At 37.5% G+C, this 27,879-nt stretch overlaps 1 protein-coding gene across 22 annotated transcripts in view; it reads left to right on the top strand.

Annotated features, from left to right (window-relative positions):
* AFDN (afadin, adherens junction formation factor) overlaps positions 1-27,879 on the top strand; it is a 129,180-nt gene that overhangs the window by 95,771 nt on the left and 5,530 nt on the right. For 6 of the 22 annotated variants that reach the window (XM_084513465.1, XM_084513485.1, XM_084513482.1 and 3 more), the window contains 10 exons: positions 11,175-11,240; positions 11,403-11,476; positions 11,996-12,114; positions 13,095-13,289; positions 13,562-13,653; positions 14,085-14,273; positions 16,612-17,634; positions 19,462-19,497; positions 23,854-23,988; positions 25,880-26,393. In XM_084513465.1, the coding sequence (XP_084369591.1) occupies positions 11,175-11,240; positions 11,403-11,476; positions 11,996-12,114; positions 13,095-13,289; positions 13,562-13,653; positions 14,085-14,273; positions 16,612-17,634; positions 19,462-19,497; positions 23,854-23,988; positions 25,880-26,393 (2,443 nt within the window). The remainder of the gene's footprint in view (positions 1-11,174; positions 11,241-11,402; positions 11,477-11,995; positions 12,115-13,094; positions 13,290-13,561; positions 13,654-14,084; positions 14,274-16,611; positions 17,635-19,461; positions 19,498-23,853; positions 23,989-25,879; positions 26,394-27,879) is intronic. The other 16 variants (XM_084513483.1, XM_084513466.1, XM_084513469.1 and 13 more) reach the window with 9 other exon arrangements.

The following is a 27,879-nucleotide window of genomic DNA, read 5'->3' as shown; positions in this document are numbered from 1 at the left end:
TTGCAGTCCAGAGTGTTTTGACAGCTAGTCTTGATAGCTGAGGCTACGTGCATTGAAAACTGCTTTGAAAAAAGTTGGTAACTTTATGGGGTTTTAATAGATTTAGCCAAACTATAACTGGAGGGTAAAGATGCCTACATTTCAAGACTGCTTCTCCATGTTACAAATTATGTGACGCTTGCAAATGTTTAAATATTCAAGTACTGAAGACAAATCTTCAAATTGGTACTGCAAGGTCATTAGGAAGACTTGAATTTCTTGTAAACGTTTAATGTAAAAAAAAAAAAATCTTTTTATTGAGATGCATTTTTTTTCTTTAACCAAACACGATTCTGGCGGTTTTTATTGAAAAGTGTTCAGCACTCCAATAAAACTGCTCCAACAAAGCATGTGAATCTAAACCGGTATGGGGAAATGATAGATCAGAACAAGTAATGACAAGACCTTACTGTCAGTTGTCTGGAGAATTACCGGTTTGGTTAGGCACAGTACACGCAGATAGATATGCTTTACAGATGCATTAATTTTACTTTCGTTATTTAATACTACAATTTTGCAAACAACTGGAAAAGTTTTTGTTTTTTTAATGTTCTAATTCAAGTCGTTAAAATAACTGGGTCACCCCACAGATCTACTGAAACGGCAATAATATTACCAACCTAGCAGAAAGTACAGCTCATTGCTGTTCCACCAGAGCTTCTAATGCAGCATCATGTTGGAAGAGGATAGTAGCTTAATTGTTAGGGGCTATCACCCCATTTAGCCTGGGGTACCGGTGGGACAGCTTGGTGTCTACAGGCAGTAGGTCCCTGCGTGGCGTGGGTGCTTGGCTTTTAGCCTCAGCTGCGTGTTGTTTGCACCATCCCATCGTGGCTGCTTATCCTGGCAAGTGCAACACGGGGAGGAGGTGGGGGTGGAAATTTGTCTGCTTTTAATGGTTCCGTGGTGACTGAATAACCAGTCTGGGGGTTGGGTATGGTGCTGCCACTGGGGAGGCTATATCTGATGTTACTGTTCACGCTGTTGCGCTATTTATGTTCCAGTCGTATGGAGGTTGTGATGTATGAGCCAAATTTTCCTGTGCTCACTACTTATGAGGAAGTTTAATAAAACTCATCTGTCTTGTGGCATAGCAACTCTAGCAGTAAAATGTATTCTTTTTAAGTATTTGCTTTAATTCTGTAATTTTTATTAATTCATTAATCCTGTATTCTTGTCCATCCACATTTCTGCACTGTTCTGGTATGTTAGAGTAGTCTTTTTTTAGATCACTGTAGTGTTTCAGATCACTGTAGTTTCTTACTGTTTTCATTACCACTCAGTCTGATTACTCAATAAAAATGCCCCTTTTTAATTCCCCCTCCTCTGTTTCTACAGCTCTTGTAAGTTTTGAAGCAAATGCAGAGTTCTGAGCACAATCCTGTGAGACCAAAGAGGTGCTTGCAAAGCAATGCTAAATGTGAAAACAAGTATGGACTGTTGTGTTGTTTGATAGATGACACATATAAGCTGATGTAAGAAATAATAATAATTTTAAAAAAAAAAAGGTTAGTTTGTCTAAAAAAGCTGTGGTTACAGTGGCTGCATAATGCAGCTTGGTCCTTTGGCTTCTTTGATACGATTTTTCACAATCATATGATTAATATGATTTTTTGTAGTCCAGCAGAGAATCATAGCAGGAATAGATGACAGAAATGTCCATTTAGACAATATGTATAAAATCTTTGCATAAGTTTTTCTGCCATAAATCTGAGTCAGCTGAGCATATTTTTGTATTTTTCTTTTGGTGCATTAAATGCATGATTGGCTTTTCTCAGTATCAACTTGTTTTTCCTTCCATCCTTCTGCTCCCAGTGAATTAACAGATTTTTCTGTTTGCAGCCTGTCTGACTTAAGAGTTGGAATCCCTTAAATAAAGCTGTTTTCGGGGTTGGTACTTTTTCTTCACCTTCCAGGTGCATTTTTAACATGGAAATCTAGGATTTGAACACCGTTTTTTCACCCCCCTGCCAGCTCCCTCCTTCCGCCTTGTATCCATGGAATGACTTAAGTGTATTGTACCTGCATTCTAGAGACTGAAAGTGTACTGACCACAGATGCCAAAATTGTTCTTGAAATCTTGAAAAGTTGCCGTCGTTGCATGAGTTTTCTGTTCTTTTCTACTTTTGCAGACCTTTCAGAGTAGTCTTCTGGTCAACTAATTTATTTCTTCATTTATTCAGTAAATTCTTGACTAAATTACTTTGTCTGGTGATGTGTCTTGGGATATTAGCTTACATTTTCCAGTTGTTCTGCTTATTTAGAAGACATTTATAAACAGCAGTTTACAGAGTTTGTGTTACTTCTTAATTTTCAAAATAGAAGTATTTACCCAGGGCTTACTTCCATGCTTTTTGTGGTATTTTAATTAGTGGACTTCCTTTCTGTCTAGTAATTAAAAGAAGAAAAAACACAAAGGTATACAAACAAAAGGCTTGAAGATACAGTATGCCATACCCATTACAATAGAGTTTGTCATCTTCTGAAAGTGAAACTAGCTTGAATAATACAGAAAATAATTTGGATATGCTTTCTTGAAATTCAGTGATCAAGGAATAATATTTTCTGAGAAATGTTTCTAACAAGGAGCTTCATAATTGTGTTGGTTTAATAGTAGAAAAACAGTCTGTTATTTTGATGCTTCCTTAAAAAATAATTTTTCTGTGCAGCTTATGTTGATTTACTAAGTGTAAGTCTGCCCTAATGAAGTCAGCTTAAATTTTGAGATTTTAGGTTAGTAAAATTCCTATTCGTTACAGTTTAATGAACTTTAAATGTTATAGGAAATGTTTAGGGATTACTCTTCTCTGAATTAATAACAAAAAAGTCAACCATGTAAACATATGTCTGTCAATCATATGTCAACATATATATTATGTATATATGTAATTAATAGTTGTTTCTCAGGTCAGATTTTGATACTGACCATTTTCTGCTGGCCCCTGGCTCTCCAAATTCGTTCTTCATTGAGATAGCTTTTTGGAAGAGCTGAAAGCTCTTGCTGAAGTTGAGGTTGGTTAAGTGTGCTCTGCAGTCTTTTGTTGTATTTTCAGATGTTGTTCTCTTTGTATTGTAAATGTGTTATGGTCTGTTTTTTTGTTTTTTTTTTTTTTGTTGATTCATCGTGATAGAGAAAAGATAAAACATCTTGTCCTGAAACAAATGAAGTGATAGCTATTGCTAATTTTTCTCTCATAAGCTGCAATTTTCTTGTTCATTAAGTTGTCTGCTATTTTAGTATTTATATGTGTTACTTTGTGGTTTGGGTATATAGTCTGCATTTTTAGTTTCTTCCTTTAACAGGTCAGGATTTCTTTCTTGAAAATAATTGGTTTAAGAAGTTTCATAAGTATTTTTGCAAAATAATCTGTAGGTACCAGTGTAGACTTTTCTTCTAATCAAATTTATAGCGTGTTTTGAGTTTGAATTTACACAATTTACGTATTTTATAGGGTCTGAGAGTTGACTTATGATATTCGTGTGGCTTCATATGCAGAAGATAGTGTCAATTTGTATGTAGGGTCTACCAAGTTAAGAATGTCATTCGTCAATTCAACTAAAAATCAGCAGGAATAAAAGTCTTTCTTGTTATAATTAACTTTTCTGTATATGCATTTGACAGAGTTGAATGTAGTTGAATGTTGTTGAACACTAAACTAAGGCCTAATCAGTACCACTTCAATAATTTGAAGTTTGCGTTTAATTTCAAATGAAGAGTTAGACTTTCATGAGCTATGCAATCTATTAACAGTACTGACGTGATGCTCCCAACAATCGTAGCCATCCAAATGAGTGATAAACTCAAGAAGCGTTTTCTGTGTTTTACTTCCTTGCTTTTATTATCTCCATCCTCGGGTTGTAATTTCAGACACCATCTTGTAAGATGTTTCTGTTCTGTGGTAAGAACTCTTTGAAATAGGGCTACTATGGCAAAAATCAAGTTAGTCCTCTCTTCCAAAACCTTACGTGTCTTCTGTCCTCCTTTAAGTATTGTTATACAGTATACATAAACCACATGGATGTAACAGAAACAGTTGTAAGGGAAATAGAATTTCTGGTGACTTTTAATTGCTGGATTAATTGGTGGCATTTCATATGACCATTTCTTGCTTATTCTTTTGACTTGTAGCTCCTTTTGGTCTGTTTCTTGGAGGACAACTCATTATTTATTTACTTTTTACAATGCAGTCTTGTCACTTAAACAAATATTTTTCCCATACATTCTTTTCTTCATTTAGATTTAGGATAAAGACCTCAGTTACCATTCTAAGCAGACTTCTGTATGCAGAAGTATCCTGTGTTTGCCTTTACCTCCCAAGCAGGATTAGAAGATCTATTAAAATTCCTTCTAAATGCAAGAGAATGTTCCCCATTGTCATAGAATTCCTGCAGCAACCTGTAAGTCACAGCAAATTAAGGATTAATTATTCTAATACTCTTACTAAATTTAAGTGCATGCCAGACTTGCAAGTGCAACATGTTAACATCTTTCAACTTGTGCTGTCTTAAAGTATTAAATTACTTCTTAAGATGTGTAAGATGATTATAAAAAAACAAACTTGAAGGTATTAAGTTGCTTGGATATGCATGGCTTTGGTCTGGTTACTGGACCTAATTGTTTTCCTCAGTTTCCCACCTGAGTTGACTGTGTACATCCATCTTAAAGATGAGTGAGCTCAAGCATGGAGAAGATTACTTTCAAGAGTCTTTTAATGTTTTTGTTCAGAGAGAATTAAGGTTCCTGGAGGAAAAAAAAAAAAAAAAAAAGACGTTTATCCCATTGTGTAATTACATCAGTAAAGGTGTTTTGATTTTTTTTTTTTTTTTTTTTCTTAACAGGATGTATTTTCTTCTGTTCTAAATACACTATTCATGTGTATCTCTTGCTAAAATTAGGGTAATTAAAATGTTTTATGTTTAGGAGGGGAATTGATGGGCTGTGGCAAACTTGGGAAGTGTCTTTTGGGTGTGCTTGCCATGAAGGCTTCAAAAAAAAAAAAGATGAATTTCAATCATTTGTAACATTTTTTTTTTTTCTCCTTGTTTAGTTTCTTTCTCTTTCAGGGTACATATGTATGGCTTAGAGTGTGTTTTTCGTGTTTGTTTGTTTGTTTTTGTGATGTCCTCCCTCCCCAAACACTTTGGAAATTGGCTTCCACTAGAATACTGTTGCTTTGCAGACACTGATCAGAGTTCTTTCACGAGTGAGTGGGTGACAAATAGCAGGATTTAGGAATCTGATGCGGTTTAAGTTGCTGGGTTAAAACATCATGTCATTCACGGAACAATGGAGTCTGAGGTGGCTGCAAAGCAAACCTGATTATTTTATGTTACGCTATTTTAACCCATTTGGAAATTATTTGGGCGGTGTTTAAACTGAAATACCCTTGGTTAGGTCAAATTCATTGGCTGTGTTTTGTATTGCTCGTTAAAAAGAATACTTCCCTAGTGCAAATTCACAGTGTGCTTTTTACATGGGTGAGCTGTTCTGACATTTTAAAAATGAACAGTTCCTGGTGATTATTTTCCTTAAAGGAGGGCTTTTGGGTTTCTGACAGTAGAAATCCCTGTTCGGGGTCTGGTGTGGAAGGGCTACCTGATGCCAGCCCTGTATGCAGGGAGGATGTCACCAGCCCTCCTTGATGCACCCAGGCCTCCTGGCAGCCCCCTTTTTTGATGTCTATGATCTGTCTTATGCTGGGCTGTAAACAATTTTAGAAAAGTGATTTGGTTGAAGACTTAAGTGCTTATTTAGGAGCAGGGGTTGGGGAAGCAGCTCAGCTTAACCTTCAGGCAGGCCAAGCCAGGCCTGGGAGCTGCCATGAAGCACCCATGCAGCTCCAAGCACCAGAGAGCACAAGCAGGCTGGTGGATTTTGGTGTGATGCTATGTGTCAGTGCCCAGCTAATGTCATTTTAGTGAATTTAACACATGTTCAATACTGAAACACGTAAATATTGCTACACTGCTGGCCTTAAACATTTTTGCTGGGCTTTATGCGTTTTTATTTATGACCTGGGCTGTTTTCTTTTTTGTACTGGTTGTAAAACTGTACTGTAGACGTGTTCCTCATGTTGAAGCTTAGGTCTGGTGTACTTGAGGTATCAGAATTCATAAATATCACATAATTCCTTTTCTTCAGTCCACAACTTACTGTTGTTCTCATTCTCATTGGTTAATAGCTACAGAAAACCTCAGAAAACCTATAGAAAACATTTTCCATGTGGTTGTCTGCTTTGGTTATGCATTGTAGCAGTAGCAACCATTTAGAAGTAAACAGAAAAGATCTTTTGGAGTCGAGGACTGGGCTCATGCAGTTCAGTTTAGGAATACTGTAACCTGTGGCGAGGCTTGTGTTGACTACTTATGACATAATGATTGTGCTCACTTTCTGTTAAGCCCCTCATATTTTACCAACCCTTCATACATGGCTCTTTCAGCTGAAAACTGTGACTAAACAGTGGATGATAATTTGGAAGTAGCAAAGAAGAAGCAGTAGTTTTTATTTTGTCAGTTGTACACCTTGAAAAATGCCATAAATTATTACTTATGGGAAGCATTTCCCATTTTTTCTCAAAATAGGTGGTGTTTATTCACTTCCTGCAAGGATTGTAAAAACAGATTTGGTACCACTAGAGAGTTTACTATTGTAGATTAAATTATTTTGTTGCTTCTACAATATGCTGAAGTAGTTTTTGAAAACATTTTGGGGAATTGTAATTGTTGATATATATATATCTATATATAATACAGATGTTCTCATCTATATATAGATATATGAGAAAATCTGCTGTAGGTTACAATATATTAATTTGGAGAGGGAAAAAAGCATCTCTTTACACTTACATTCCACAATTTCTTGCATTCCACAGTCATTTAACTTCTCTACAGCTGTGTTCTTCTGTTCCATCTCACAGCTTTACAGATAAACATGCGTTTGGTATTCAGGATTGGAGAAACGAAAGTGGACTGGAAAGAATGTTTTCAGTATTACTGCTACTGGTACACGTAATTGCTTTGTTTATGGAAGAATAATTTTAATTGTGCTGACCTTCACATTTCTTTAAAAGAAAAGCTTTAATAAGCAGTCTACAAAGAAACCTGTTCTACTGTAATGTCACTAAGTGATAGGAGAAAAATTCATGTGGTACATATGAGAATTAACTGTGTAGTCTCCTGGAAGATAGAACTGAAGCAAAAACCAGTCTGTTTCAATAGAAATTAAGAATTTGGATTCCAATCACTACAAAGCTTAGGGTAAAAGTGTCAGGAGGCTAAGTTAAACTCGATGGTGCTTAGTAAGAGGTCTGCCTAAGCATAAGTGAAAAAATAGTAGGCATCTTGTTAGAAACATACGAAATGGTATATAAAGTACACAGGAAAGAAAAAATGCATTTGTCCTACTCTGGGAGTAGATGTGGTAGACACTAAAGATGTTCTATGTAATCTGAATAAATAGAGATTTATTTTAAAATCATTTTTATACTTTTAAAATTCATTAGCCTTGTGTTAAGTAGGTGACTTGGAGCTAATGCATCTGCTCATAACTTGTCTTAAAAAAAAAAAAAAAGGCACACAGGAAAAGGATTGACAAACTGTATAGGCTTCAAAAGAACACTTAGAAAAGGAACAGTGAGCAAAATGTCAGCTCCCTTGAAACATGAAGAATCACTGTAAGGTTTAGAGTGCAAGAAGAGTTGAAGAAAAAATCCATCTGATCTGGTATCTTTCAGCTGTGTCTAATAACAGATATTTAGCCAGAAAGTGTAACAGAACACATGTAAGATGTTTCTTCCTAGTTTCTAGCTTTTTGTAATTTCAGATTTTTTCCAGCATTTATTTCATCTGTATCACTTTTTCTGAAAGCCCTTGGAAGATTTTACCATGAATCTTTGGCCTCTGCAGCAGTCTATTGGCAGTATCCCAACTGAATTATGAAATCCTTTGGAAAAAAGGTTGTTGGTTTGGTAGTGTTTTTTCCCCTTGGGGGGGGGTAGCGGGGAGGAATAGTTGACTTCATAAAATATGCTACCTGATGGCATGAGTGAGAAAGCTTTGTCTTGGCTGACTAGAGAGATGATAAATAATCCTGTTTGCCATTCGTAATTCCATAGACCTTCGCTTTCTCTCTTGATTGTTTCTAAGCTGAGGAGTCCATAGAGTCCATATATGTTATATGGCTCTCTCAAGGAAGTAACTCCGTGTTTCTGATCATTCTTGTTATCCTCTGAGCCACATGATTCAGCTGGTGCCTTTTCGTAAGGGAATAATCAGAATTAGGCAGTTTTCTAAATGTGAACCCTGTAGTTGCGTAGTGACCACAGTGTTTTCTGTTTTCTTTGCTCTTGTCTAATAGTTCTGTTGGCTCCCAGATGTTTGAGCTGATATATAAGGATTGCTCAGCAACTAAACAGATGTTTACACAGTAACTAAAAAGAAGTTTCTTGAACAGTTAAAGCCAGTTTAGAAACTACTGTATGGGTATTTTTGCAATTGAAAATGTTTCTTAATCACTATTTGCAAAAACAGTGCAGATAACACAGGCTTTAACAGAAGGTTCCAACTTCATTTAAAGTATACGATCACAGTCAAGGATAAGAAAGGTGACACATACAGATACAGTATGATGTAATTCATGATTAGCAAACTCATGGTCTCCACATTTCTTGATTAGTGTGTGCACTTTTTAAAGTGGCAGTGCTCTTCCAACAGCTTGCTGTTTTCACCTTATCTTTGACTGTGTTAGGCAGATCTTTGGACTCACTGGATCCAAGGGGCTGAGATTCTTGCTAGCGGCCTATGGAAGCTAGGACTGAATAAAGCAGCTTCAGTCCCAGGTAGCTTTAGAGACATCTGATTAGTCTTGGTCAGTCTGGCTCCAAGAAAAGCTGTTGCTTCATCCCCCACAATTAAATGTGACTATGTGATTGATCCATGGGGCTGTAACTTTAAAGGGTGGATGGGTGACTCTTGCTGTTGAGTCTTTAGCCCTTTGGAACTGAACGAGCTTGCTTCTAGGTTTTATACAGTGGTTTGAGGCAAAGGAAGGAGGCCAATCATCTAATCTTCAGTTCCCAACAAGAAGAGAGAATTCTTCTGGGTTGTTTATGCCAAACTTGCACTGATGGAGACCAGTCCCCTACAGGGTGGAAGCATTACTTCACATTCAGACCAGTAAAACGCGTTTTCCCCTGTTATTGCTCCAGTATCATGCGGTCCTTTTCCAACTCTTGGTTTTGACTGGTGCATTTTCTATCCAGCAAATTTAGTTATAGTATTATTTGTCCTTTTTCTGAAAAACTTGTGAACCTGATGAACAGCACATTCATTTAGGTCTTCTCTGATAGCTTCCATTCCTTGTGAAAAGTTAAAACTTCCTATCCAGTGTTAAACTAGTTACTAATGTGCATGGACAACTTCCATCTTATCCCATGACAACTTAAATTCTTTAAGAATTCCTAGTAAGAGATACCGCCACATATTTTTTGGAGGGCTAGATGTTCTGTCAGCCAGATCAGCATTTTCCATGTGCTTCTTGGTTGCTTGAGGAAAAAGATTTATGAAACATGACTTTTGTTTTTCGTTGTTTTTATCTAGCTGTCTTCTGACTTGTATTTCTCATAACTTTAACTGATTCTTCTGGTATAAAGTTAAAAAATAATATGCAATTGTCTGAATGTTTCCTTAGAGTCCTTAAAAAAACTAAGTGTGTATTTATCTATATATATATTTTTTAATTACCTTTATGTTCTTCCTATACACAGAAAATGTCTTTTAGTTATTTTATTGATATTTTCTTTTTTTCCTTTATGTACAACTTATGCAATTGTTATGAAAAATTTGGACATATAGAATGTTAATATTGAATCGTGGGATTCAAAGTAAATCCTGTTCTGTGGATTTTGAATAAACATTTGAAATTAACTCAAGTTTTAATTAATAAAAATCTAAGCCTTCACCTGCTTAGAAAAATCTTGTGTAATGCTTGCTTTTGAAGAACACCTGTACTTTTCTACTTTATTTCATTATAATGATGGAAGCTGTGAATGCTTTTGCTGACAAAAGAAGTAGAGTTGGAAAAGTGGGGGGGAGGGGATGAAGAATTTGCATTTTCAGTACAAAATCAACCTGGGCATTATTGTAGAAAACAAAATCTGTGCTCTGAAAATTTAACAGTAGTTCTGTAGTGTTCTTCACAGTGACATGCAGATTAGTTTAAATGATACGGCTTGCTATGCTACATAGTGTAGTCACAAGTGATTGTCTTACATTATAAGTGACAATTTAAAGGTTTGTGATACTAACGTAGACTTGTGTGGTGTCTTGCAAATTAGAGCACGTGGATGATGCAACAGCATGGCTTGAATAGATGCTCGCATCCTCATGCCTTAAATTTGTTGGCTGTCTAGCAATATGTTCAGTGTTAACAGTCCTTTTAAAATTGTGGGATACTTTGAGGCAGATTTTTATGAACAAAATTGTATGGTTCTCCAGTAGGCTTAAACAGTGGTTTTGTTAACTCTGAAATACTTCCTAGTTGTAACATCTACTTGCTTATTATAAAAAGCAGAAGCACTGTTTGCTCCTCTTTGCTAGCTCCTTTACAGTCCTAATAACTTTTACTGTAAAAAGCATTTCTATTCCTTTGGGTCATTAAATCTCAAAGCAGAATAGACAATCTGCAATTTACCTTGTTAGATTTGGGTGTTAGCAAGGGTAACACTGCAGTCTTTTGGAACATAATACACAGAATACACAGGTATCTAAAATAAATAAATAAACAGCATGCATACAAAAGTGCAAATAAGTATTTCTCATTAGAAGGGGGTTAAAACAAACCTTATAAAGTGTAAATTTCAGTTGACATATTTTCTTGATTATTGAAGCCTGCATTAAGACCACATATTGTTTGCTTCTAACAGCTTGCAGGTTCTAGAGGCCTAATATTAAAGCCTTCTTTTGATTTTGAGTGAACTTAACTCTCTTCTATATAACTTTTTGTTTTGCTTTCCTGGTTTGGGGAGGAAAAAAAAAAACTTAGAGGTTTATCTAGCCATGTAAATTTTTATTAAAATTTATGGAATGGTCAAGAGATTAAATATAAATGTAATAAAATAATATCCTTTTCTCTGTAGGGTGCTGGTCAAGATAAACTTGGAATATACGTCAAGTCTGTTGTGAAAGGAGGTGCTGCAGATGTGGTTAGTAATAGTTTTAAACATCAGAATTTCAAAGGTGGAAAGATCCTTTGGAAATACTTTTAAAGCCTTTATTTGCTAGTGTGCATGGATTGTTTTCATTTACACCAAGTTAGCGTTGGTGCATGATTTTTTTTTTTTTTCCTTGCTTGAATATGTAATTAGGATGGTCGTCTGGCTGCAGGGGATCAGTTGCTCAGTGTGGACGGTCGAAGTTTGGTGGGCCTATCCCAGGAAAGGTACAGAATGCTTTCACTCAGTGTCTTTACATGGAAAAAAAAAATGCTAGTGTAATTAGTCTTTGTATCTCTTCTTTATCGTTTGTTTTTTTTTTTTCCTTTTTAAATGACTCTCTCTGTGTTATCTTAGTAACAAAAGTTTTCAGCTGTTTGCAGAGTATTTTCTGTATATAATATTGGTATCTGTATAGAAGAGATGATGTTACACATTTGGGCTGTATCTTTCTGCAAGCTGTTCTTAGCTCTATTTTTTAAATATTTTGGCTTCTGACAATTACCTGCAGAAGCTGGAAATACTTATATGTAAGCATATCATCTGTTTAGTAAATAGACTAGCTTCTAGCTGTTGTTTTATAATTTTTTTTCCAACTGATTTTAAGTATTAGAAAAAATAGCGTTTTGTCAAACAAAAAGTAACTAGAACAAATATGAGGGAATTGTGACATAAAAAATGATGTCAAGGAGAATTAAGTATTGCAGTGCCTGATTTTGTTTTATTTGCTCTGACTTCTGTTGCAGGGCAGCAGAACTTATGACAAGGACAGGTTCTGTAGTAACACTGGAAGTAGCAAAACAAGGAGCAATTTACCATGGTCTGGCAACCTTGCTTAATCAGCCATCCCCAATGATGCAAAGAGGTAAACAAACAAAAATAATATTATACATAGCAATAACAGTTCTTTTTATGACTTAGATTGGAGAAAATACAGTAATTCATAGTAACTTGCCAAATACTACTAGAGCATTAAATCAGATGAAATTGAATTGCACAGAATGGAAGCATTTATTTTGTTATCAAGAGTTCATATGATTTTTAAATACTGCTTAAAATTATACTAGTCTAATAATTAATACATGTTTTGCAATTGTGTCTTTAAAAAAAAAAAAAAAAGAATTTAAATACAGGCCTGGTTTTGAAATAATTTTTATTTTAATTAATGAAATATGATGAATACAGACATTTTACAATAGCTTTTCTATCCCTTACATAAAAGCTTCTCTCCTCCTCATGGAGTATGACTTCCTTGTAACCAGAGAGTGTAATGTAATTACAAAGAGAGAAAAACAAAAACAGAAACCCCTGGAACATGTTTTATTTAGTTTTTAAACTAGAAATGCTGAAACCTATCTTCTTAAGTTTGTGTGTCTGCTCATAAATTCTTCAGTGTTTCTCCAATATTTTTATCATTGTACTTCACAGACCTAATATGCAGGTCTTACATAAAATATTTTTGTAAAGGAAGTCCTTTTCTGTATATACGATAGAATAGAACAGAATGGGTTAAAAGAATAAATCCTTATTACCACAATTTACAACACCATCCCAGTTGCCATATGCCTCTATGAGTCAGCAAGAGACTTTTTAGTAAGGCACATTTGGCTTTACCAAATACTGTTTTATCTTTTCAAAAGCCCTTTTGAAGCCATATATATCAAAGGAATCCTGTACCGTTGATACAGAAGTGGAATTGCATATCTGAAGAAGCAAAGGTTTTAATAATTGCTTTACCAGAAACTCATTTTTTCTTCTAAATGCAAGGGAGGAATCCTTGGAAGGAATGTGCTAGACCGTAGTTAATATAAGTGAAAGGGGGAAAATGTATATCAACTGTTACAGTTTCTGACCGCCGTGGCTCAGGTAAACCCCGACCAAAGAGTGAAGGTTTCGAGCTGTATAACAACTCCACACAAAATGGGTCACCGGAGAGCCCTCAGCTGCCATGGACAGAGTACAGTGAACCAAAGAAGCTGCCAGGGGATGATAGATTAATGAAGAACAGAGCTGATCATCGCTCCAGCCCCAATGTAGCAAGTAAGTAAGATTATCCTTCTTTTAGAGGTAGATGCCTCTTCCACTAACTTTAAAAACTGTTGAATTCCAAAGGGGGAGGGGGAATTCTTTTTCTGTTTTGTTTAAAAATAAAAATGTTTGTTTAAAATAATTATGTAGTAGCAATGTTTTTGGAGCAAGCCTCTTGTTAGAACTATTCAGAGGAAAAATCATGTTGTGAATACTGTTATTTTATTAAGTTATGTAAATTAATATTAACAGGCACATAAATGCTTCCCCTAACTTTCCAACAGATCAGCCTCCAAGCCCTGGGGGAAAGAATGCTTATGCATCTGGAACTACCACCAAAATAACCTCAGTCTCGACTGGAAATCTTTGTACAGAGGTCAGAAGTGGCAAGCAAAATGCTGGCTATTAAACTTTCCTTAGCTATCAATAGGATCAGTGTGCTTGAGTCAAACCAGTATTTCAGCCTAATGCTAGTGCTAGTGACTGGGTAGGGGGTTTGCTTGTTAAAGCTTAATGAAAGATTGGGAAAAGTTTGGGTGATTTTATGAAATTTTGTTCACAAAGCTGTCACTGCAATTTCTTTGGCTTATGCCAATATTATGTACTTGTTTTCAGACCATAAAAAAAAATTAGTCATAACCACAGTTTATATTTGATACTGGAAAACCTCCATATCTGTTATTCCAGACAAATAATGGTCTCAGAAGGCAAAACAAAACTTAAAGGAAATGCATGTTTAGAACAATATTCTGTACTGATCTGCGTGATAAGATAAATTCTATCTTACGTTCTTTCTACCTTTTTCAGGAACAGACTCTGCCTCCACGACCTGAAGCTTATCCCATCCCAACACAGACCTATACTAGGGAATATTTCACATTCCCAGCTTCAAAGTCCCAGGATCGAATGGGTCCAGCGCAGAGTCAGTGGCCAAGTTATGAAGAGAAACCACAGGTCCAGGCAGAAAGTAATCATTCGATCAATAGTACAATGCAGGTCAGAAGCTATTTCTTTCACTGTAAGGAAGGGGGAGGGTGGAAGGAGGAGTGGAGGCACAGAAACAGCTTGATTTCCACTTCCCATTTGTTGAAAACATTTTTTCAGCAACTCAGTATGATCTCAGAGCTGTTGAGGATAAACCATACCACTGAAGAGGGGATAGCTGTGCTTCTGCCAAGGTTGACCTGGGTTCAGAAACCCTACTTTTTAACTTTTTTTTTCCTTTTTTCCTCCACAGAATTTGTTATCAAGTTATGCAGACCTGTTATCTGGGATATTTTAAGTCCCTATTACTCAGGATAGTGGAGAGTAGACAGTAGTATGGTTTATCTTATAAAATGTTTAGTGGTTTTCTGAAAAGTAAACTAAACCTTCTAAGAAGTTTTATGTGGAAAAATCTCTTTGCTTGCAGGGCACATTGCTTAAGTGATAGTGAAGTATTAAAAATTAAACAGAACAGTATTTTGAAACTTATCCAAGGTCTTCACTGAAACACATTCCCTTTTCAGTTAAAAAATAAATAAGGAAGAAAAAACGTAAGCTGCATGATTTTTTTTGCTTGCATTGATCCTGCCCTGTCACCAAAATGCAGGTGCTTCTTGACCTGAAATGAATTTACCCCCATTGTACCTTTATAAAAGTCAAAAGAAAGATAATGTTGCTCTATTCTTTGTAAATGAGGACTCTTCATTTCCTGTACGGATTTGAGTAATCTTGGTTGTCTGAATCCAGTCACCGGCTCATTATTTTTTTTCTCTTAACGCACCGGAGACAGCATCATCAATCAAGAATACAAATTTAGAGAGAGAAATTGTTGTTGCTGTTCCTAATTTGTGATAAAAGCTGAGCTTTACACCAGGCTTGGTATGTTGTTACTTTTTGAAAAGCAGTGTCATCTAAGTTACCTTGATACTGCATCGTAGAAGCAAAGGAGAGTAGTATCTCTGCCCTAATGGGATGAGCTGCCATCTGGACGTGCACCTCTCCCCTGTTTAAGGTGCAAGCTTAAGCGAGTAGCTTAAATGAGGCAGTTAAAATGGATGAGATGAACCCCATCTGTTAAAGTTGTTAACAGATGCTGAATTTGAGCTATGGTCTTAAGGCTTGAAAACATTCAAGAAATGTTTTCATAAAGCAAACAACTAGAAGCTTTAGCTCCCTACAAGCATCGGAAGCAATTTATCCCCACCGTGCAATACTTCTCTTAAGGTGAAATTAGAGGGAGATAGATTTAATAAATAAATAAAATCCATTAAATCTTTACAGTGAAAGCTGGGCTTGTAAAAGCTGCCGTAAGCTACTGACTGATGTGAAACGCCTGTTTTCTGTTCTGAACGCATTAGCAAACTGTTTGCTTAGGTGCATCTTTACAGCAAATCTAACACAAATAGCTGTGTGTTCAGATCTGCTGGACTAATAGAGCATAAAAAATACACTTGTTCATCTCAAAGAAGGCATTCTTTTGAGGTCACAGTTAGGGTCATTGATGGAGGAAAAAGAAAAGGAGTTTGCTTTGTTAGTCTTCTCTCAGTTGTTGATAATTGGTACATTATGTGTTCAGTGCTTAGTACTTCCTAACATTCAGAGCATGAATATTTGCTTCAAGAAAATCATTAACAGATTTGATAAGCCTAATTTATGGCCCAGTGTTCCCTTTCAGGAGGTAGTACAGTGCAGCAAGACCTCAAGCTCAAATACCAAAAAGACTTGGTGGTTGACACACTAAGAAAGTGATAAAAGCACAGCCCAAAGTCCATGCCCCAAGCGCAGGTAGAACTAGATGTGGCTGCCCATATTCCACACTCGTGAATGACTGTCATAGTGAGAGCTTCCAGCTGGGTCATCTCCCTTATTAACACAGGAGGGTGGGCAGAGGCTCCCTTGTCTTTCTGTCTGTCCTCCCAATAGGAAAAGCGTTCATCAAGCCAGCTGAAGCCTGAATGGCAGAGCTGGTGTGCTGGAGCTGCTGAACAAGCTGCCAGGACTCTTCTGTGGGGTACGAGGGGGTGTCAGGGAGAGGCCTGAGAAACTGTGAGAGCTGGGGAAGTTTTTGGCTTAAGCTCCATTTTGCATTCGTCCTTCCTCCCAGTCCAGGTTTCCAGTCATTTGAGAGGTTGCAAAATCTTCTATCACTTGTATGAGCTAAAAGGATTGAGAAGAGTGTTTTATTGTTGGTTTTGGGAAACTCACTGGGCATGGAAATGCTGAACTTCACTAAAAGCAATTACCTTCAGCAATAAGAATGCAGCTCGTGAGCCATCTAGGCTTTTAGGATTTGAAATATGTTTTAATATAGAAAGACCATGAAATTGATGCTTTGTTTAATTTTTTCCAGCGTGTGGCTCGTTCCCAGGAAGAACTCCGAGATAAAGTTTTCCAGCCAGACAGGAATCGCTTGGAAGTTGTTATACGGAAGGACGTGGAGTACATCGATCGGAAGTCAGACAGCGATCAGTGGATGAATTCATCTGTGGATTCCAGCACCTCTAGCCAAGAACACCTGAACCATTCATCCAAACCCGTTTCGCCTGGTTCTTGTTTAACTAAAAGTGGACCTGGCCGTTGGAAAACTCCGGCTACGAGCCAGCCCACTCCAGTGGCCATTTCCCAGCCCATCAGAACAGATCTTCCTCCGCCACCGCCACCTCCTCCAGTGCATTATGCAGCTGAATTTGATGAACCACAAATGGATTTGCCTCTGCCTCCCCCTCCTCTGCCAAATCAGATAGGAACACAAGCGTCTTCCCAGGTGGCTGCTGCTGAACGTAAAAAAAGAGAAGAGCATCAGAGGTGGTATGAAAAGGAAAAGGCACGCTTGGAAGAAGAACGAGAAAGGAAGCGTCGTGAGCAGGAGAGAAAGCTGGGCCAAATGCGTTCTCAGCCCCTAATTCCTGCTCAGCCCGTGGTTCCTCCTGTTTCCCTCCAACAAGTGAAATCGGAAAAGCCTTCAACTTTGCAGAGGCCTCAAGAAACAGTCATTCGAGAGCTGCAGCCACAGCAGCAGCCTCGGACTATTGAGCGGAGAGATCTTCAGTACATTACGATCAGCAAGGAAGAATTGTCCTCCAGTGATAGCCTCTCTCCAGATCCCTGGAAACGGGATGCTAAGGAGAAACTGGAGAAGCAGCAACAGATGCACATTGTGGACATGCTGAGCAAAGAGATTCAGGACCTTCAGAACAAGCCTGATCGTACAGCCGAAGAGAATGACCGCCTGCGCAAACTCATGCTGGAGTGGCAGTTCCAAAAGCGGCTCCAGGAGTCAAAGCAAAAGGATGAAGATGATGACGAAGAGGAGGATGATGATGTGGATACTATGCTCATCATGCAGCGACTGGAGGCAGAAAGAAGAGCAAGGGTAAAAGGGGATAATCCTTTCTAGATAAAAGCATAGTACATGTTTATCTCAGCGGGTTCTCTGGATTTGTCTGAGTGTTTTGATGTCCTTATAGGGTAAAGGAGGCTGGAGCTGTCTTGAATGTCCTTGACTTTTAAAATCAGTATAGAAGCCTTCACTAGCTTACAGTGGCTTTACCATTTACGTGATTAACATAGCTACCTATTACAGAATCTAAGTCAGCAGTCAAATTTACTCTTCTGGTTGTGGGTGTAGAAATTTTCCTTGGATAAAGGGATTTTGCTGTGTAGCTGAAGCAAGATTAGAAAGTTAAATATGGGATGGAATTTGCTTACAGGAACGTAAGTAAAAACAATTGAAATTACAAAAATCTGTACAGAATTAGGAACAAGAAAGTGTTTTTTTCTTTTTGTTCCTCAAATAGAGTTACCTATAAGAGTTCTTATTTATAGTCTTGTACCTATAAGACATGGAATACCTCCTGTTTCCAGGGAACTGAGGTTCCACTATGTTGGTCCTCTCCACTTAGAGCCTGGGGCGAGAGGCAAACATTACTTCCATGTTTACCACCACCTCAGTGGTGACACCAACAGTGCTGGGTGGAAGCATTAGGCTGAGCCATGTGGTTTTGGGGTGTTGTAACAACTCCTGTACCCTGCCTAGGGCTCCAGCTCAAGTGTACCCAGATTCTGCAGTGTACAGTTTAATCACTATTTGAAAAGGTTTGCTTACCCTACCTTCAGTACCATGAAAGCTCATAATATAAGTAATGAGATAATGCAACTGCATAGTATGATAAAACTTTTATCACTCCACTGGTGGCGGTTGTCTCTCAGAATCTCTTAAATCTATTGTTACTGGGAAGTAATTCCTATAGGAGAATCTGTTTCTCTTTTCTGAATAATAGCACTGATACCAAGTTGCATACCAACAGCTATGCTCTGAAAGGCTTAAAAACTAACTCTGTAATACACTGTGTTCTGTTTATCTTGAACAGCTGACTTAATTCTGTGATAAGCAGTTTTTACTTGTTGAGAAATGTCTGCATGTGTATTTTGACATTCAGAAATTGCTATCAGCTTGAGTTAGGATTTGAGTTCAGGATTGTTTTGGCAGCTTGATTTCCTAAACTTGCTCTTCTCATGTTTGCTGCAGTCTGCATTGCTTTCCTTTTTTCTTGTGGCTAACTGTTTCTGGTTAAAACAATAGATACCTCAAGCTTGGAAACTGAAGAAAGGAAAGTTTAAATGTATAATTGGCAAATTGATTGTGTTAATAATATGTTGTTTGTAGCACATAGGCAGTTATCTGTAGACATAAAAGTTATCCATATAGAACTGCCATTTTTACACACTGCCTTTAACGTTTTACTGTAGCAAAGCTAAGAAAAGTCTTGTGTCGTTGATGGAAAGCCAGTTGTGTTGCATTAAATAACTGTCTTCTCTGCAAGTGCTGGATTTAAAATACTATTTGTGCATAAAGGTTTTCCTTCATTTTGGAACATTTTGAAACTAAAAACTACCAGTTTTCTTGAACTGAAATAAAGTTTGCATTTGAGTTGCATTTCACTGTCTGTACTACATGAGATGCAATAAATAGCATCTCTAGAGAAAACCTGAATTTCGAATGAGTGAAGCAAGTACTGACGTAAGAAATGGATTATTTAATTGTTTGCATTTCTTTATTTCAGGAAGTTGCCAAATTTAGTTCCTTTTTCTAAAGCAGCCAACTTAACAAATAAAAGAAAATGCTTTTAAAATAGAACAAGTCTAACCTATCTTTGTTTTCACTGTGCATCTTTCTTTTTTCCCTTCTTACTACCTGCAGCAGACTGCTGTGCCAGCAATCTCTGTTCTAGATTTGGTATGTTTGTTTCTTTCCCTTTAATATCTCTTTCACGTTTCAATTTCTGATTATTAATAACCATCCTATGTGCTTTGGATGATGATTTGCCATCTTTGGGTGTTCAAAAAATCATTTTGATACAATTAACATTAAGTTAATTGTAAGCATGCATTTGAATGTTTCCAGATGTGGTGACTCATTTCCCTGTGTTTCTCTCCTTTTAGATGTTATGTTCTGCTTGCAGGCTTGATTTGTTTGTTGTAGCAGTGCTCTGATATAAAGCTGTGTATTTGATGTTTTGTAATTGTGTTTATAAAATCTACTAAGCAGTTCATACGAACAAATTGTGAGGTAAGATTTCTTCCTTTCTCTCTCCTCCTGTTTAGGCTTTACAAAAGCTCTAGCAACACCATTCCCTTCTGATTTGAAGTGAAACTGTCCTGAGAGCCTACTAATACAGATCATTTAAAGTTTGTTGATAACATAAACTTACATAGCCTGTTATATCAGCTGTCAGGTTCCCATCCTGCCCTGTGATGGCTTAACATGCTTTCTCAGCACATGCTGAAACCTGCTATTTACAGGTGTTAAAATCTTCTCATTAAAGTGAATCGTAAACTCAGAAATTACTTCTGAAGTAATATTTCCAAGTAGGTCATGTAGAAACACAATTACTAAGTTAGCATATTTTATTTTCTTAAATTTCAGTTTCAATTCATGAATACCATTCTCTGTCATCTGAAATATGACAGGCTTTTAAATTGGGCAAGTAACTGCTATGAATTCAGTTAATTCTGTATTTCATTGCTCTTGTTGGAAATGGATATGTGGGGAAAAAAAAAACTTTCTGTCTCTGGAAATATATAACCTTCACGGTGTATTCTCTGTAATTAGTGCCAAAGCTTGAAAGAAGGGTAATGCTTGCAAGTCCTGTTAGTATAATTAATCTGTTGTGCTGGAAAAAGCTGTAAATATCACTGCTCAAAATATGGATTCGGATATTAAGCACTTTCAATGTGCGTGCTTCAGTACCTGTGTCTGAGGTGTTCAGCTTTGTGTGGTATATCAGTGTTAAAGAGGCGAAGCAATGTAAGCTTTGGACAAGCCAGGAGCCATGGATTTTTCAGACTCAGTATCTGTCAATATTTGTTTCTTGTTACTGCTCCTGTATTTATTTACTTTTTCGGTTAAGCCTTGGTCTGTGGAGCTGTGACCAGGAGTTCTTTGCCAAGCAGGCTGTAAACTTCTGGACCTTTCTGCTACAGAAGGTTGTGAAGGCAGACAGTATCAGCAGCTTTAAAGGGATTAGACGAATGCATAGGCATCATGCCTGTAAGTAGCTAATCAAAGGATCATTCAAGGGTGTTCCAGCTGACATCCCTGCTACAATGCTGGGGAAATACTAGAGGAATGGACCACAGAAATGGCCAGGCTCACATGCAGCTCTCCTTGCCCTTGTCAGACACAGAATACTGCACCAAAGGATCAGTGGCCTGAATCAGCAGAGCATTTACAGTGATTGTTAATGTAGCCTTAAAAATAAAAAAGCTATTTCTGAACTAGATTATGTTGAAAGCTGTAACCAGCAAATACCTCTTTTTTTTTTTTTTTTTTTTTTTTTTTAATTTCAAACTTTTCTGATTTTCATACTGTTCATATGACTTTCTGGGAGTAGTTGCATCTCTCCTTTGCCATTTCATATACCCGAGAACTTCCTTATTTATAGAAAAACAAGTACACTTCAAAATGCTTGATGCTTTTTTATCTGATGTCTGACATGAGCATTGGCAATATCTATTCTGCTAATTAAATGGCACATAAAAGCAGATGAATCAATAATGCATGAATTAACAGCTTGCCTAGTGATTGTGTTTTTAAAATCCTTGGGCCACTAACACGTCTAACTCAGCTTTAGTTGTCATAAATAAGCAGGTATAGATGTAAAGTTCATCTGGAGCTTTATTTAAAGCATTCTAAGCAGTGCTTGGAGAAATTCATTTTATTTGGAATGTGAGACTTACTGAACGTGTGCCAGTCCCATGCATATCTTCACATTTCTGATTATCCAGAATCCTCTCTACTTCTCTCCCTGTTATTCTCTGCTGACCCTCAGTTGAGGGCTGTGTAGGGATCTTGAAAACGTGTGAGTTCAGTTTGGGTTGCATGCTGTTGTATGCGACCACCAATGCACATCTTCAAGATCTCTGGCACGCCTTGCCATCCCAGTGCTTCCTGCCTAGGTTTGTGAAAGCTCTGAAGCAAAAACTAGTTTACTAATTGTTGAAGAAATGAAATGTCCCTCTGTGATAGTTGCTGTATTCCCGCTTGTGCCTTGTATATCATTTCTGGCCCTTTTCCTAGGTATTATGTTTAGAATATGTTCCCACTTGGATGGGCTGTCTTCCACAATTATTATGGTCACATGTTGACATCAGTTCCCACATGGCACCCTGCCCAGTTTTCCTTTCTTTCTTTAGATAAGCTCACAAGAAAATAAAACAAATCAGACCTACTTCCCCTTTAATTTACTTAGAAATATTTTCTTGTTCAAGTACATTTGAGTAGGAGTATTTGCTACTAAGCAAAAAGGTATCCACGCAGTAACTGGGGATCAGTAATTACCGTGTTTAGTTTTTCTGTAAATGGGATTGGGACAGAGTCAAGGAGTTCTCTGCTATTTTTCTACTGTGCAGTTTTTTGCCTTTTTTTTTTTTTTTTTTTTTTTTTTTTTTAGAGGAAATTGCTTCTCTTCTATGAACTCTTCCAAATTAGTAGCTGTCTTTCCTTTTGACAACGCCATTATCTCCTCTGCTAAAATAATGCCTTTTTAATAAACAAGACTGACAGGGTCTTAATACAAGTAGGCAGTAGGTTAATTACTTTATTCCCTCCTCTACATTATATACTGAGCTTCATCTCCGTGATTTTCAGTTAGGAATTAGAACAGTTTTAGCTCCGAATAAGAGGAGTTTACTCAGAAGTAACATTCTTGAGTATATGTTTCCCAAACTCCAGCCCAAATTAAATTATTATTTTGTTCTTTAGCTTTCATACTCAAACGTAATGGTTCTTAAGACTTCAAATTGGAGGGGCTTTTGCTGCAGTTAGCCTGAATAGCTAGTCTAAGATATATACACAGTTGTTTTCAAAATGCTGTTGTATAAGGTCATAAGATCACTGTTCATGTCGCAATTTTCTTACAGCTGAGGTAAATAATCACTAGAAAATTAGTAAAATAAAAAGAGTTCTTTTTAGAACTGATTATAAAATTGATTTGAAAACCTTGGGACAGTACCTAATACGAAGTTCATATGCTTTAAAGCACACTTCTTAATTAAAAGGGGGTGGGGGGAGAGACAACTGCATGGAAGTTGTCCTCAAAAAGTGTTATTCAAACTAAATTTCTCTTACTATCATGATTGCTTTGTGTCTTAAGGCCCTTTCTATGTAAATGTGATTGGACTGTAGAAACAGATCTAGAAGTAGAGAAATAGCAGTGTTAAATAAAGCATGTAGTAAAGTATACCAATCAATGGAAAAGACCTAATGAAAAAGAAAAAAATACTTTAAAACATATGTCACAGTAAGAAGCAAAGCAGCATGCAGTCCAGTTAGTTTCTATTTCTGAATATTATTGTGCCAGTGAGTACTCTCCATCATGAGCAGATGCTGCTAGCTTAAGAGAACCATGCAAAGTTTAGATTTTTGCTCACTTTTCTCATCTGTGCAGTGTTCATCACAAGCATGCATGAAATAGCATTGTCTGCTGGACGTTTGTTGTTCTTCTGAGCTGTTTAATCTGAATAATCCAAGATTTCTTCGCCTCGCTCTCTGCTTTTTCCAAAACACATCTGTTGCAGATACAGTGGGAGATTTTATTTATCTCCTGAGACTATTTGCAGACTTGCTGAATGAGCCTGTTACTTTAAATGGATTGACCCTTTGACTAATGAGTCGTGATTTTCCGGTGCTTAAATACTAATCCAAAATGAAAAACCAATTGGCTGCTGGAGTTGGGGGCTGTTGCTTCCAAGTATTTAATTTCACTTTGTGCCTATGAGACTGCTGAAGCAGTCTGGAGCGTGAGCCTTTTGCTAGGGGTTCATATATGAATGCTAAAAACGTCTCTGTTTTTGCTTTTACGTAGTTCTCTGCATCTCTTTCCCCCCTCCCCCCCCCCTTTTGTTTTTTATAGGGACTTTTAAGGAAAACACTGTAATAAAGCGTGCTTTTAACAGCTGAAAACTGAATGGTATCGGTAGTACAGCATTTCCTATTGAATGAGTTACTTTTAGATGCAAATACTTGTGTTATGGCTTTCTGAGACACCTTATCTCCGTGAGGGATGGGAAGTTAAAGGTGTGTCTCTGTTAGTTACAGGACGAAGAACGCAGACGGCAGCAGCAGCTGGAAGAGATGCGCAAGCGGGAAGCAGAAGATAGGGCCCGGCAGGAAGAAGAGCGCCGGCAGCAAGAGGAGGAGCGAACCAGGAGAGAGGCTGAAGAAAAGGTTATGGTCTCCTGAGTGCTGCAGGAGTTCTTACGGGCCTCTCCCCTTTTACCTGTCCAGTAACAGCTCTGGGTTTGGGCCATCAGGGGGTTCAATTCACTCGCCTAGCAGTAAGGGTCATGGCCCAAGGCGGCATTTTACCAATACAAAACAAGGTGATTCAATGAACGTGCCATCTGTGGTAGCTACAGGTCAATGGTATTGCAGAAATAATAGAGTAGGCATACCAGCTGGGGGTTTTCAGGAGTAACAAGGACTTGCTTTCAGAGCCTTTTCTAAAAGCTACAGCACAAATAAGTTGTATCTCCTGAATTTCTGTAGCCCCAATCTGACTTCTGGAGTATAATGGTTGAGTTAGTGGTGTTGGGCTTTGCTGTGGCTCGGAGATGGCACTCGAAGTATCTGTGCAGTAACTGCATTAGAGAGAAAAAAATATGAAATACAGGGGAGTGGAGATGAGTACTCCATATTATTGTTCCCATTTCAACTACGGGGGGAGAGGGAACTTCCTTAATTGGTTTCTAGAAAGGAAGAAAACTTTAGCAGAGAAATCACTGTATAAACAAATAAATTCTAAAAAATCCAGGCTTCTAGATTGCTTGAGAACATCATACATGTAGCTGAGAAGCTTTACTCCTCAAAAACAGGAGGTAAAACACTTCATAAGACACTTGGGTGATAGGTAAGAAGGAAGGAAGGTGCATCTGGACTCAAGTATGTAAACGTACACTGTAGGAAGAAAAAAATGAGCTTTCTGGCAGAGAAATTGTATCAAAACCAGCCTGTCTTGTTTTTTGACAGTGATGCAATGCTACCAAATGACACGTGGGTAACATGCTTGAAAGGATTTCACTGAGAGATCTCGACTAAGATGCTTCTACCAACTCAGAACTCAGTGCAGTCTGGCCACATTGATGGCTTTAGAGAGTAGTACAAGGAGATGAGTTTCTTGTTTTTGCTGTAGATAAACAAGAGCAGATTTTTTTTTTAATAACTGACTCAGATTGTTGAGCAGATAGAGTGAATATTTTTAAGCACATGGATTAAAAACAAAAAGGAATGCTCAGATATTCCCAGCAGAGGTTATTCTGCGCTTAGACATTTTTTTTGTAACTCATGGTGTCCAAATACACATTTTCATTTATAGTCAAACAAGCTACAGAATAAACCGTGGTATAAATTTACAATGTGACTTAGGCAAGAGCTGAGAAAAATTAAATGCTATAAAGTTTTAAACCAGTAGAAGTCTTAAAATGGAAAATACATAGGAGATATTTCACGGCCATTTAAATAGTCAGCAGCCTTGTATAAGTATCATTAGCGTGTTTTTTTTAGAAACGTGTTTTTTTTAAATGTTTGTTTTAAAGTTCTTTGTAATTGGATTTTTATGTGAAAGTTGATTTCCAGCTGATCATACTCAAAGCTTCATTAGGAGCCATCTATTCCAAGACTGATTAATTGACATTGCATAAGGCTGCAGCAGAATTATAGAGCTCCTTTTTTAAGAGCTTTATTTTTGGTAGTTAATTTTAGTTATTTTCTCTCCCACAGATTCTTTACAGCATTAGTAAATATACTCATTATTAATTGTAGTTACATTTTCAGTAATAAATGCTGGAGTTGCCCGTGGTTCACTCAGGCAATTGCCTTAGTTACCACAGGCAGCGGTAAATGTAGAAATAACAGCAATGCTGTGTTACAGGACAAATGTTGTTTTTTGTTTTTTGTTTTTTTTCTCTAGCAATAAATATTCTTTGAGTTCATATGGATGCATTGCTCATTGCCAAAAAAGGAGACAAAAAAAGATGTTTGTAGCGATGATGGAAAACTTAAATTCCTTAGGCTGAAATGTCTGTCTTACTGTGCTTTTTTTTTCCCTCTGGACTTGCAGAGGCGACAGGAAGAAGAGTATTACAATCGCTTAGAGGCCGAAAGGCGCAGGCAGCATGATGAAGCAGAGCGGAGATTGCTGGAACCTGACGAGCCTGGTCTGTACAGACCTCCACTTCCACGGGAATATGAACTCCCATCCCCAACCCCTTCATCTAACGCTCCTCCTCCCCCACCTCAGCGAAACACCTCTTACCTCAAAACACAGGTCCTCTCCCCTGACACGATTTATACTGCCAAGTTTGTTGCATACAATGATGATGAGGAGGAGGAGGATTCCAATCTAGCAGGTCAGGATAAGTACTCCAGCACAAGAAAATCTTATGGTGACTTTCCTCCTGCCACCCCTAAGCCACAGCAGCCCTCCCGCCAGCCTCGCCCAGTTTCAGATGGCCTCTTTCTTTCCAACTCATTCCAGTCATCTTCAGTCAATGCCAACAGTACTGCTGCCAAAAAAAGCCAGCCCCCGCCCCCACCAAACAAACCGAGTTTCATCCATGCCAGCAGCTCTAAAGGTAGACTCTATGAAATCAGTCTTCTCTACAGAACTATCCTCGTGTCTTCAACTCTGGTGCTGTAGATCGAATCACTTTCTTTGTGATTTTTTTTTCACTTAATCACTATTTTCATAATCACTATTTTCACTATGGTGATCTAACTTAAATCCAGTTGTTAATGCCAATCTTCCAATTTTTAATTGTGTTGATCTCTCAAATTTCCTTGTTCCTTACCGCAACTCTTCAAAAGTAAAAATTCATCTTTCGCACACAATGAATTAAAAATTGTTTTAACTGTTACTCAACCAATCCAAAGTACTGTTGGTTTTGGCTTTCACTCTGTATCTTTCAGTGATTTGTTTTGTATGACTGACCATTGGTTACTCAGGGCATCTTGGAAGTATGTCTTTCTTGAACACAGGAATCTTTTTTTCTAATGGGTTCGTGAACAGAGCTATCCTCTGCTTTTGGTTGTGGTACCAGGTTTCTATCTCTTATTTGCGTGTGCAAATGGCTTTAAAATGACCTTTCTAGATAAGGTTCTTAAATGTACAAGCACAAAGAGACATACAGACCATGCAGCAAGTTTAATTCATTCAGCACTATTTCCGTACTTCAGTTTTGTACAGTGCAATTTTCTTGCAGAGAGGGACAAAAATAAATTTAAGGTTAGTGCCTTTTGCCTCACTTCTTCCCTTCCGTTCCACACCCTTATATTTCTTTGCCTCCTCATCTTGTTTCTCTTACAACTCCAAGTGGGTAACCATAACGGAGTTAAATTTCGAGTGGAGTTCTAGTTGCCAGTAACTTCAGCACCACATTTTATCTGTAGATTATCAGTTTAGCAACACTCATTATTTCAACACTTATCCAGTATAAAGTTCCATGTTAATTTTTGTTGAACCTGCTGTTGTAGGAGAAATCTTACATACTCTACTCTTTGAATATGTGTATGGATGGATCCCACGCTATCTGCAGGTTATGAACATAAGATTTTGTCTTTACTGTCATCTGCTAGCATTTTCCCTATGTTTTTCTTCTGTGTTCTTCTGAAGGGAACGATACCCCTGACGTTCTCCTTGTTTGATCTTCTTGTGTGAGACTTCAATAGCTGTCTTCACAACCAATTCCTGCATGTCAAATCATGCTTCTAAAAAAAGGGTAGAAAGGGTAGTAAGTCACCTGAGAAAGCAAAGGGAGGTGCTTATGCTGGCTTCTAGCTCAATGACTGTCTTGCTGACTAGATTGAAGTCTCAATGACAAATGTGGAAGCCTATGTATGGCACATCCCTGTTTATCTTTATGGCCACCAAATGCATTATGAAAAGTACATAATTTCTTTGATCAGAGAGATGGTATTCTCTGGTCATAGGGAGCATGCTAGCCACAAAACAGGTTCCATTTATCAGAAGCAATTCTAATCCAGCTACAGCAGGGTATGAATATGATTTAGGATATGTATGAGACTATATAGGTATACAGTGCTCTCAGCTTCCTGCTTACA

Source organism: Aythya ferina (genome assembly GCF_964211825.1).
Source record: "Aythya ferina genome assembly, chromosome: 3".
NCBI classification, from domain to species: domain Eukaryota; kingdom Metazoa; phylum Chordata; class Aves; order Anseriformes; family Anatidae; genus Aythya; species Aythya ferina.
The sequence above is the reverse complement of the archived record's forward strand: the minus strand, read 5'-3'. Positions and strand labels throughout refer to the sequence as shown.